The 12,070-nt window shown below is 54.6% G+C and overlaps 1 protein-coding gene across 2 annotated transcripts in view; it reads right to left on the bottom strand.

Moving 5' to 3' along the window:
- SMTNL2 (smoothelin like 2) overlaps nt 1–12,070 on the bottom strand; it is a 22,163-nt gene continuing 10,093 nt past the window's right edge. For both annotated transcript variants that reach the window (XM_055404146.2, XM_088828807.1), the window contains exons 4-8: nt 11,963–12,032; nt 10,873–11,052; nt 9,721–9,838; nt 9,308–9,459; nt 1–938 (exon numbers count right to left, since the gene is read on the bottom strand). In XM_055404146.2, coding sequence (XP_055260121.2) covers nt 812–938; nt 9,308–9,459; nt 9,721–9,838; nt 10,873–11,052; nt 11,963–12,032 — 647 coding nt within the window. In that variant the 3' untranslated portion in view covers nt 1–811. The remainder of the gene's footprint in view (nt 939–9,307; nt 9,460–9,720; nt 9,839–10,872; nt 11,053–11,962; nt 12,033–12,070) is intronic.

A 12,070-nucleotide genomic window follows, 5' to 3' on the forward strand; every position in this document is an offset into this window, starting at 1 on the left:
GAGGTGAGACACATCATTTTATGTACAAACAGTTAATGGTACAGATGGAGTTACTTTTTATAAATATCTGCAGCAAATCCCCTAAAAAAAAAAAAAAGCTGTGAATAAAAACCACCTCACAGCACCAAGGGCCTGTCCTTCCCTAAAAGTGTTAACTTCCCAAGAGCCTATTCTTAGCCAAACACTTGTGGGGCCCTCCTGGGAAGGACAGGACCAGGCGAGAGCCTTCCCCTCTCCCCAGAGAGCCGAGGTGACGTGCGGGTCATCTGCTGCCCAGGACCTGGGAGTGATTAACTGTTTCTTCCCAAGACTTTAGTCTTCCTTGTCAAGCCGCTGATTATACGTCTCTCTGTTTCCTGGCAGGGGCCCAGAGCGAGGGAGGAAAGGGACCTACAATAGTGGGGGGAAGTAGAAAACTCTGGCTATTCTGATAAAAAAAAAACAACAAACAACACTTTGCAATCAATGCAACGCTGTAAAGCCAATGGATCCAGTTCAGCAGAAGGAACACTGTGATTCAGGCTTCCGGAATCTACAGACAAGCATTTTTTTTAAGGAAGAGAATTACTTAGCACCAATTTCTCTCTCTCCATTAATACTTCCTTTTCCTTGGAGCCCTTGGCTGTAATGAGTCGGAGCGCAGTTCAGTGGTACTTTCCATCAGTAATCGGGCAGGTGGAGAGTGCAGTCACTCGGCACAAACAGCACTCTCACCCCAGAATGCAGCTCTGCTCAAGGGGGCCTCCTGACTCGGGGACACCGGCGGCCTCACCGTCTCCTCTGGGGGCTGGCTCTCCAGCCCCAAGGGGCTTCACTCAAAGCGACGCAGGTGGTTGTACAGAGACTGGACATAGGTGAAGACGCACATGGGGTCCGGCTTGCGGCCCATCACCATCATGTCCTCCACCTCAATGAGGCGCTCGCAGTTGGCCAGGTTCCTGAAACACAGAAGCCCCATCAGAATGTCAGCCCCAGACACCAGCCAGCATCACGGCTGGGGAACAGAGCTCAGCGCAGAGCTGGAGGCTCCTGAGTGCGCCCAGGAGGGAACTCACATCACCTCACAAGAGTCTGTGGCGTTACTCTCTCTAACGCAGTGTTTCCCGGACTCCCACATGGAGGAAGCACCCTTCCAACTTGTGTTTTGACTTGAATGTTCTTTTTCAGTCTCTCAGTCATGTCCAACTCTGCGACCCCATGGACTGTAGCCCGCCAGGCTCCTGAGTCCATGGTATTCTCCAGGTATTCTCATGGTATACTGGATTGGGTTGCCATTTCCTTCTCCAGGGAATCTTCCTGAACCAGGGATTGAACCTGTGTCTCCTGCATTGGCAGGTGGATTCTTTACCACTGAGCTACCAGAGAGCCCCCTTTAGTTAACTAGTGAGTGAGTGAAAGTCGCTCAGTTGTGTCCGACTCTTTTCGACCCTATGGACTGTAGCCCACCAGAGTGGGTTGCCATTTCCTTCTCCAGGGAATCTTCCCAACCCAGGGATTGAACTGGGGTCTCCTGCACTGAAGGCAGATTCTTTACCATCAGACCTACCAGAGAAACCCAACTAGACTTACTTTAAATTTTCAGTGAAATTCAATTTCCCTTTCAGGTTTCACTAAATATTAAGTTCTGCTAAAAAATTTTCAATTTTTATTAATTCAGTCAAATTTATATGAATCAAAATGGTTAGTTTTATTGATAAACATCTAAGTCTGAAATTAAATTTCACTAAAAAAATTCAGTGTGTATCAGTAGTGTATGGAGAATCAGCACAGTCTATGAAAATAAATGTAAAATGAATCAAATAAAAAATAAATCCACCCATATGCCTCCTAGAACAGTCTTTAACCTTTTTTTTTTAACCATAACCCATAGTTAGAGATCTTTCATGATTCAGCATACACATACCTGTATGGGGAAATAAAGTTTCACAAAAATATTGACCCTTTCTACTATTTATATATTCTCTAGATTTCATCTTTATTTCACTCCCCACTTTTTTCAGTATTTTTAGTGCTGGTCATGAGCCACTAAGGGGCTTCCCAGGTGGCTCACTGGTAAAGAATTCACCTGCCAATGCCGGAGACGTGGGTTTGATACCTGAGTCTGGAAGATCTCCTGGAGGAGGAAATGGCAACCCACTCCAGTATTGTTGCCTGGAAAATCCCATGGACAGAGGAGCCTGGTGGGCTACAGTCCATGGGGTCACAAAGAGTCAGACACAACTAAGCACGCATACAACACAAGGGTCAAAACAACTCAAAGGTTTAAAAATTGCCAAAAATCATCTTGAGAGCCTCCCTCAACTCTGCCTAGGCCTCATGCTCTGGGAAATACTGGTTTAACTTCTGGCCCACTGGGGTAGAAGAATGTGGAAACTGGGGCCTTTCACTGGGCTGGAAGAAAAGTTGTTCCCTCCATTGTTCCCAGTTGAGAGTGGGGACTGAAGGAACGGGCTTCAGGGTCTCGTGGGGATGAGCATCCACCTAGGAGTCATGGCAGGGATCCTCTGTGATGCCCAGCACAGCCCCTCCCCCACCTGCACCAGACGTGGCCAGACCCAGAAGGCCCAAAAGCAACTGCACTTGGTCCAGTCATCAGTGTCCTTCCTTCAGCAACTGTGTGCCCTCTTGTTCCAGGGTCCCTGGTCTTTTTGCCCCCATATACGAGGGGCTAGATGAGGTACAAGCTGGAATCAAGATTGCTGGGACAACTATTAATAATCTCAGATATGCTGATGACACCACCCGTATGGCAGAAAGCGAAGAATTAAAGAGCCTCTTAATGAAAGTGAAAGAGGAGAGTGAAAAAGTTGACTTAAAACTCAACATTCAGAAAACTAAGATCATGGCATCTGGTCCGATCACTTCATGACAAATAGATGGGGAAACAGTGACAGACTTTATTTTTGGGGGCTCCAAAATCACTGCAGATGGTGAACGCAGCCATGAAACTAAAAGACGCTTGTTCCTTGGAAGAAAAGCTATGACCAACCGAGATAGCATGTTAAAAAGCAGAGACATTGCTTTGCCAGCAAAGGTCTGTCTAGTCAAAGCTATGGTTTTTCCAGTAGTTATGTATGGATGTGAGAGTTGGACCATAAAGGAAGCTGAGCGCTGAAGAATTAATGCTTTTGAACTGTGGTGTTGGAGAAGACTCTTGAGAGTCTCTTGGACTGCAAGGAGATCCAACCAGTCAATCCTAAAGGAAATCAGTCCTGAATATTCATTGGAAGGACTGGTGCTGAAGCCGAAACTCCAATACTTTGGCCACCTGATTCGAAGAACTGACTCATTAGAAAAGACCCTGATGCTGGGAAAGATTGAGAGCAGGAGAAGAAGGGGACGACAGAGGATGAGATGGTTGGATGGAATCACCGACTTGATGGGCAAGAGTTTGTGCAAGCTCCGGGAGTTGAAGGACAGGGAAGCCTGGTGTGCTGCAGTCCATGGGGGTCCCAAAGAATTGGACACGATGGAGTGACTGAACTGAACTGAACTGAGTGTCAGCATTCATACTCCAGCTGCACCCTTCCTAGCTACATGATTTGAGTAGGACACAACTTCTTGGGGCCTCAGTTTCTCCATCTGGAATAACAGCCACTTCACAGGGCGGTAGGAGGGATTAATGAGCGAATCACGCAAACCAGCTGGAGTGGCCTCTGGCATGGAGAGCTCGGTAACTGTGAGTGGTGATCACTGCTGCTGTTTGTATCATCATGGTTCTCTCTAAACATCAGAGTGGGTCATCAGGGGAAAGTGGCCCGAACTGGAACTCTAAAGAGCTGGGTTCAGCTCTTGGCTCTGCCCATTGCTCCACCCTTCTGTGCCAATTCCTGGGGGCGGGGTAGAAATCAGCTTCCCACTGCCGCTCCCCTTTCAGGCGGACTTGCTCACACCCAGTACCCCGAGCACTTTCTACCAGTCTCTACCGGCTCCCTGGCTTGCTTGCTCCAAAGACAAGCTGTGTAACATCAGCACGGGCCATTCTCTGGTGCTGGCCTGACACCAGGCCTCAGATCAGAAACCAAACATCAGGGCTAAACACAGACACCTGCTCTGGATCCCACTGCTGCCTCCCCCTGCGTTTGGAGTGAGCAGCTAGTAAAGAAATCTGATGGGTTCATGGGGTGGCGAGTGTTTCTGGACCGATGAGCGGGCACCCTTGCTCTCCAGGACGGGCCAGGGTGGGGCTCAGTGCCAAGCGGGTTGGCGCTCTGACAAGAGCATGCATGCAAAGGTGCTTTGTTGAAAATCTGAGTTCCTGGGGAGGCCTTCAACCTGAGTCCACCTCCCTGAGCTATTAGGTAGCATCTGATGCCTTTTCCTCACCTACAGCACAAGGAGAGATTCTGTTTCCCCCCCTCCCTCCCAGGGCTGCAGTCAGAGGATGCCAAGTGTGCCCAGGTATCACCTCTGACAGCAGTGACTTTAATAGTCAGTCCCTCCAGGAAATGTGGGCACCATTCAAACCCTAAACCTCAACCTTGGAAGAGAACTGAAATCCCATCCTCCAAACACCAACCCCCTGGGGGAGGCCCTGCCCGGGCTGTGCTCACCTCCAGGTCCAGGGAAGGGGCCCTAACTTCCTTCAAGGATGGTTCTGATCGCCCTGCTCTGACCATGGCAGGCTCTGACCGTGAGGAAATTCCTCCTCGCATTTCTTATGCTATTTTGCCTCTAGGTTCTTTCTACCTATTGTCCCCACAAGGCTATTCTCAGTCTAACTTTTCACCCCACAGGAGAGCCCTTCGCATGTTGGGAGAAAATCTTTTCTCTTTTTTTTGGTTGCTCTGGGTCTTCATTGCAGCTCGTGGGCTTTCTCCAGTTGAGTGCTATGCTTACTTGCCCTGTGGCACCTGGGATTCCAGTTCCTCAAATAGGGATCAAAACCATGTCCCACATTGGAAGATGGACTCTTAGTCACTGGATCACCAGGAAAGTCCCAGGAGAGAATCTTAATATCCACATTTTTCCCTACAACTAAACATGTCTGCTTCCCTCACTGTGCCCACAGTGGGTGCCTGGGACCTCTGCCCTGAGCTGGTGGTGCTGGTTTCTCTCTAGCCCTCTTCATGGAAGGGCATGCAGAATCGTTGGTATGTTCTGAGTTTTGTCCAACCTGTGTTTCATTCTAGAGGCTGCGCTGGGCCTCCCGGTGAGGACATCCCTGCCCCTGCCCAGGGTGGCCCTCAGAATGGCCTGAACTAAGGTCTGAACCTGACATCACCCTCTACCCCCCGAGACAGAAAGCCATGGGCAAGATGCTGGCTTCCACAGCAAAGAACCAGGGGACTGAGCCACATTCATCTTGTCCCCACCCCACCAGCCATGACAGTAACGACAAGATTCCTATTCTAGCTGTGGACAAAGCTCCTTGGGACGGGATGTGAGTAAAGGAAAATGATGATGTACTGACTTTTATAAAAACATTACAGCCTCAAAATATTAGGGGCCCTGGTTGCCTTTTCAGTTCAGTTCAGTTCAGTCGCTCAGTCGTGTCCGACTCTCCACAACCCCATGAATCACAGCACGCCAGGCCTTCCTGTCCATCACCAACTCCCGGAGTTCACTCAAACTCATGTCCACAGAGTCGGTGATGCCATCCAGCCATCTCATTCTCTGTCATCCCCTTCTCCTCCCGCCCCCAACCTTTCCTAGCTTTTAATTGGAAACAAAACTGTTTTTGTGAAAATAATACAAGCTTGTTTTAAACAGTTGGAGCAGCATGGAATAATAGTCCCAAGGAGAAAGTACAGATCATTTCAAATGTCACTGCACAGCAAGAACCAGAGTTACCCTCTGCCTACTACCAATTTTAGACGGCTTTACTCAACCCCACCTTGTTTGGGGTTAAGAAAGGGTCAGAGGGTTTTCTCCTATTACTTTCTATTCTGATCTTCAGTACCTACAGGGCTGTCAGGGAAATGGAGGTGTGTGAGGGGCTATTTTTATTTGTTTAAGCCTTTTCTAAATGCAGCCTGGGATGCCAGGGCTTGACTACAGCCCCTATCTGGTTTTTCAGACACATGGGCACTACAAATAGCCTGGAAGCTCCTCAGCTGGGCCGTAACCTGAGAGTAGGACACATTCTCCGCAGGGCAAGGGGGAGCCTCCGGCACAGGGCCCGGGCCGGGCCTGCACAACGCCTGGAGATATGGGGAGAAGAGCGCGGAGGGTCACACACCCATAATGCGGGCCGGTCCTCCCGCTTTCCAAGCCCTGAACACCCGTCCAATAAGGGGAGCTCACTGAGCTGTCAGCACCGCATCACTCACACAGATGAGGCCCTGGGAATCTCCGGGGAGGCAGATTATTGGGAGAGGGGCACACAAACCCCTCTCACTCCCCAGGTTCTAGAGGTGTGTGCTTTTAAGACCCCTTGCTCACTGAAGGGTCTGGAAACATCTCCTTCCTGATGTCAGGGAGCCCTGACCCTGCCGCTTTCCCTCCGCCAGTCACCCCACAGTGCCTGCCGCAGACTGCCTGTCTCAGGTCCATCCTGCTGCCCCGTGGTCTTCGATGGCTTCTCATAGCCCTGTGTGTCTGCTTGGCTTCTGCTGTCTAACCCCAGTGTCTGTTAAGATGCTGATAGTCAGTATTCTCTTGGAGGTCTCCCTGTGTTTTCTTTTCAGCTTTTTTCTTTTGTATCATCATTATTTTTTTAGTTTATTTTTCCCAGCTTAAATTTTTTTTTTAAATTTATGGCTGTGCTGGGTCTTCACTGCTGTGCAGGCTTTCTCTAGCTGCGGCGAGTGGGGGCTACTCTCTAGCTGTGGTGCACGGGCTTTCCACTGTGGTGGCTTCTCTTGCTGCGGAGCACAGGCTCTAGGCACATGAGCTTCAGTCGTTGCAGCCCGTGAGCTTCAGCCCGTGAGCTTCAGTAGTTGTGGCTCTGGGCTCCAGAGTGCAGGCTCAGTAGTTGTGGCCCACCGGCTTAGTTGCTCGACAGAATGTGGAATCTTCCCAGACCAGGGATTGAACCCCTGTTCCCTACACTGGCAGGTGGATTCTTAACCTCTGGACCACCAGGGAAGTCCCCCTTTCCAGCTTTTCTAACCAGCTAATTGTCTAGGAAACTAGGTGAGCCAAGCTGCCGTCCTCCCAGGAGGCCTCGGGTGGGCAGGCCCACTCCCCAGCTTGCTCCCCCAGGTACCTGGGAGGTGATATCCCAGATGATTCATGGGGGAAGGCACCTTCCTCCCACTCAGGCCTGCTGTAGGCGCCCCTCCCATACCTCTTGAGTCAGCAGAAAAGCAAGAACTCATCTCAGGGGCCCACAGACCATCCTCCCCTCCCCAGCCAGCCAGGAGCAGGCTCAGGCCACAGGGAGGCAAGGCCAATTTTTACCTCGTTGTTTGCTCTCGGTAGGAGAGAGGCAAAACCTGGAGCAGGCTCCCCCCACTCCCGCCCCTGGTTTGGGAATAGAAGAAACATCTGGTTGGAGTCTGCAGGCGCTGTGAGCTCAAACCTCGCACTGAGCCACGAATCTCTCTGGCTCTGGCTGCCAAGGGAAGCTGTGTTCCCTGAGAGCTGGGGTGCAGGGACACATCCCAGGCCCCCCCCCCAACTCTTCCTGCCACAGCCCAGCCTGGTCCAGGGCAGAGGGTGACCAAGGCAGCCAGGGCATGAGCTGGCATGGCCTGCCCCCCTGGACTCGATGGGTCAGCCAAGGGTAGCCTCACCCAGTGTGGGTGGGTCTTGGGGTGCCCACATCAGAGCTCCAGGCCCTGTACCCTCTGACCATGTGCTGTTTTGACAGCCACCCTTTCTAGGCTTGCAAACAGCTGGATCTCCTCCTGGGGAGACGCCCCCTTCCCAACATGGAGCTGTTACACTTGGCTTTCCTTCAGCATCGTCTGGACTCGGTTGTGTAACACACTCCGTCCAGAGCTGTTTCTGCAATTAGGATGACAGCTAATCCCAAGCAGCCAAGAAAGGAATGACTTTCAGAGTATACAAGGGATTCTTGTGACCCCAAGGGGGGCGAGGGGCCACACACGTCATCTGGGACAACACAACAGGGCAACACCAGCGGCCGAGCGATCAGACTCAGGTTCTCCGATCTGTACCCCAGGGCGAGACCCTCGGTACTGGGCTCTGGGATGTAAACTGTGAGCTCCAACTCCTTCTCCAGCCAGGCTCAGGGCCAGGGCGTGGGGGCTGGAACAGACTGAGGGGAGCAGGCAAGGCAGTAGGGAGGGCACCTTCTGGACATGGGCACCCGGGCTGCAGACAAGACACGGAAGGGGCCAGGCACACCCGGATGGCAGAGGCTCACCCCACCAGGCACAAAGGTGGGCGGGTAGGAGAGAATGATGAATGTTCCCTCCAGGAAACTTGGGCTCCGGGGAGGCCTTCCTGCCCTCCAACCCTCCTCCCCTTAATTCCCAGCATCAGGCAGCCCTAAATACCCTCATCTCTACCCCCGTGCCTGCCCTGGATGGAGGCGGGGGACTCGATGGACTGCGGCAACAGCTCCCCTGCCCTCTGCCTCTGTGTTCAACACACAGGAGGCCCTGGGGTGAGGGCAGGAGGAGGGGGAAGGCAGGGTATTTATTCCCTAATCCTTCCTGCCCGGTCATTGTGAGTTGGTCGCACCCACCCACTGCCCCAAAGCATGGCTCTATCAGCCAGCCCTCTGCGTTAGAGCTGCTCTCCCAAGCCTGAGGATGTCGCAGGACACCTGGCTCCTTCCCTACTCCAGTCCACTCATTTACAAGGAATCCCTTTGTTAAACTCTCCTGCCTACTCAATTTGAACACACCCCCGCCCCGCACCCCCCGCCAGAGCCCTGACTGATACACCCCACTCTGCCACTCTCCTGATGCCCTGGGGTAGCCCTCAGCCTATAACCAAAACCCAAGCTCCCCAGCGCCTCCTGACCCGAGAATCACCCCTCACCCCCTCCTCTCCCTATGCGAAAGTCACTCAATCGTGTCCAACTCTTTTGCAACCCCATGGACTGTAGCCCACCACGCTCCTCTGTCCATGGAATTCTCCAGGCAAGAATACTGAAGTGGGTTGCCATTCCCTCCTCCAGGGGATTCTCCCGACCCAGGGATCAAGCCCAGGTCTCCTGCAGTGCAGGCAGATTCTTTACCATCTCAGCCACCAGGGAAGCCCTTCCTCTATGAGCGCATGTTAAGAAGGTAGGCAATTTTATAATCAATGCTTTTGATCACATTTAGGGGAGCAAAATGGTCCCACTGGAGAAGTCTGAAATGTCCCCCAGGCAGATATTACTCATTTCCTGCTGTTCGGCAGCTGGGGCTGGCCAAAGCAACCATGCCTCCGGACCCCGCAGACTCACTCGGCCATGGTGAAGGCCAGCTCGAAGTTCTGCCGCCGCTGTGTGGGGCTCAGCGCGTTGTAGTCAAAGGCGTCAGGGAAGAAGGAGTGCACTAGGGCGCAGAAGGCCATCCCGTCGCTCCAGCTGGAGGAGAAGTTCTGCAGGTCCACGTGCTGCGAGGCCAAGGCAGGGGGATGAGGTGGAGAGGGGGTACAGTGCCGGCCTCAGCACCCCCACCCGACTCGACCCCATGGTCCTCCCAGCCACTCCCCAGGCCGCCATCCACCCAGCTCAGTAACAAGTGCCCGTGCTTGCTGGACTCCCAGCTGGGGACCCATCGGGAGGGCATGGTTTCTCCAGCTCCTACCCCTCCGTCCCAGCCTGGGGTTCCTGGAACGACAGCCGGGGGCGATGCCCGGCCCAGCCGGGCTCACCTGGTAGCCGAGCGTTTTGCTGCGGCACCACTCGAGCAGGATCTGCTTGATGCTGCTGGCGCTGGCCACGCCGAAGCTCTGCGAGCGCTTCAGCTTCGCCCGGGTCTCGCCCTTCCCCCTGCGGACAGAGGGCGGGCCAGCTGGGTGGGGGCTTTGGGGTAGGGTGGGGGGCTGCCACTCAGCTGCCATCTCCTCGGAGACCATGCCCTACCTGCTCACTCAGGTAGCATGCAACCTCCCGACCGCACACCCACGTCCAGGCAGGAGCCGCACATCCCAGAACACAGCCTGCCTCGATGGGGTCTGACGGACCAGCCCCGCTTCTAGCGTCTGGGCAGCCTTTTACTCGCCACACTGGTGATCTGGGGGCAGAGGGCCTGAGCCCACCCAGCCTGTGCTCCTCCCCTCTGCCTGGAGCATCCTCTCCACTTCCCTTCATCCCACCCTCCTCTGAGGCTCCCTCTGGGGCTGCCCTCCCCGACGGCTCTTTCCTAGCCCAGAGGGAGAGTTTTCTCCTCTGGGTCCTATGGACACTCCTTGATGGCCAAGATCAGGTTGCTAGGGTCAGTGGGACACTTCCTGGGTCTGTCCCCCTCACTAGAGACAGAGCCTTGAGAGCTGGGGACTCGGGGTGGGGTTATCATCACACAGACCTGGGCCTACCCTACAAGCAGTAGGCATTAATATCCCCAGAGGAAGGAAGGCTGGATAAATGTGCAAAGTTGGACTCGATCTCTAAGGGGCTGGGGTGTGAGAAGGGGCTGGTGGGCCCTTGGGTCTCACTGTGTCACCTCCCAGCTCCTACTGAGAACCCCAGGGACTGCCCTCTGGTCTTCCCTGTCACGCCCTGAAACCAACTTCTCCAGCTGGATGAGGAATGTGGGTGTGGGGGTGGCCAGGGGCCCCTCTGGAATGCAGGGAGAGGGGCTGGGCTCTCACCAGGCCTTGCCTGGTTCCTCCTCTCCTCCCACCATTGGGGCCACCGACCCCTCAGCCCACTCACCCCGCAGTCAGCCCTGACCTTGTGTCTTGCCCAAGAGATCACATATTGGGGAACAAAAACAGCCAGCTTTGCTGCGCTGTGCCTGCCTGACCCTGGTCTGAGTCCTGGCCTCCTCTGGGGGCCCTGACTGATCTGGAGAGCATCCGTACTTGCTGGCTGTATCCTGCTCCCATTTCTCGAACAACGCCTTCCGGGCCTGGGCCCCCGAGGTGCGGGGCAGCGTCTGTGACCTCACCAGCTCCCGGCGACGCTCCCCCGGCCGATGGGCCTGAGTTGTGGCTGGCAGCTGCGGGGATGGCGGTGACTGGGGTGGCGTCACCAGCGGAGGGCTGAGTCAGGGAAGGAGAGAACCACTGAGTCAGGAGCACAGACCCGCCCATCGCTAGCTCACAGGAGGCCCCCCCTCCCCCCGTCCCCCACCCCGGGTCCCCTGCCCCACTGAGTGTGAAATGAGGCAGCAACTGGGCTCCAGGGAGAGAGGAAACATCACTGGCTGTAGTCCCCAACCGGTTCTGCAGGTTTTCTGAGCTGAGCTGTTCTCCAAGGCAGGCCAGCCAGGCCGTGGGCCCCCCTCTCTGGGAGTAATCACCCCTTGGCAGGTGTCAGTGCCTGGGGTTGGGGGGGCATCCTCCTTGTGGGAGGTGAACCCAGAACCACCCCCCAGGGCCAGGCCCCCTCCATGCCACCACTAAAAAAGCTCCCCTTTGTTTCCCCCAGAACAGTTTGCCAGAAAGTCACAATTCTCCTTTTATTATTAAAAGGAGGTGGGGGGCAGGGGAGGTCGAGCCAGCCCCGCCCCCAGCTCTGATCACAATCCAGTGGGCCTGGGGGAGCCTGGGGACCACTGTAGGCCAGGAGGCCGCAGACCTGCCCCAGCCTGGGGGTCCGTCCCTCCAGGGACCTCCTTGGCCAGGGACAGGAAGCACCCGGCTGGAGGGGAGGGGCCCAGCCAGGATGGACGAAGAGGAAAGCAGGAGAGGGTCCCACGCTCCATCTTCCTGGGTGGACTGAGACACCCCCTCCAGTCTGTGCACAGACTTGCTTTCAAGGATCCTCAGTGAAACCAGTCTGCGGCCATAAAACTCTAACTCCTAGCCTCACTGCCTCATTTCCCTGGAGGTCAGCACAGGGAGCTCCCTGCAGGGGTCCAGGCAGCCTGGGTTCAAAGCAAAGCCCAGCCACTTCCTGGGGAGGGACGACCCCTCTCCACCCAGGACTGGGGCCCTGACTCAGACTCACCTGTCGTTGTTCCTGCTGGCCGTCATTGCCCCGAAGCTGGACAGAGACCGCGGGAGGGAAGAATTCTTCTCTGAGGGACAAAGCAAGAGAGATAAATAACAAACCCTG

This window comes from Moschus berezovskii, chromosome 20 (genome assembly GCF_049115385.1).
Source record: "Moschus berezovskii isolate FMDL1 chromosome 20, NW_MosBer_1.0, whole genome shotgun sequence".
Taxonomy (NCBI): domain Eukaryota; kingdom Metazoa; phylum Chordata; class Mammalia; order Artiodactyla; family Moschidae; genus Moschus; species Moschus berezovskii.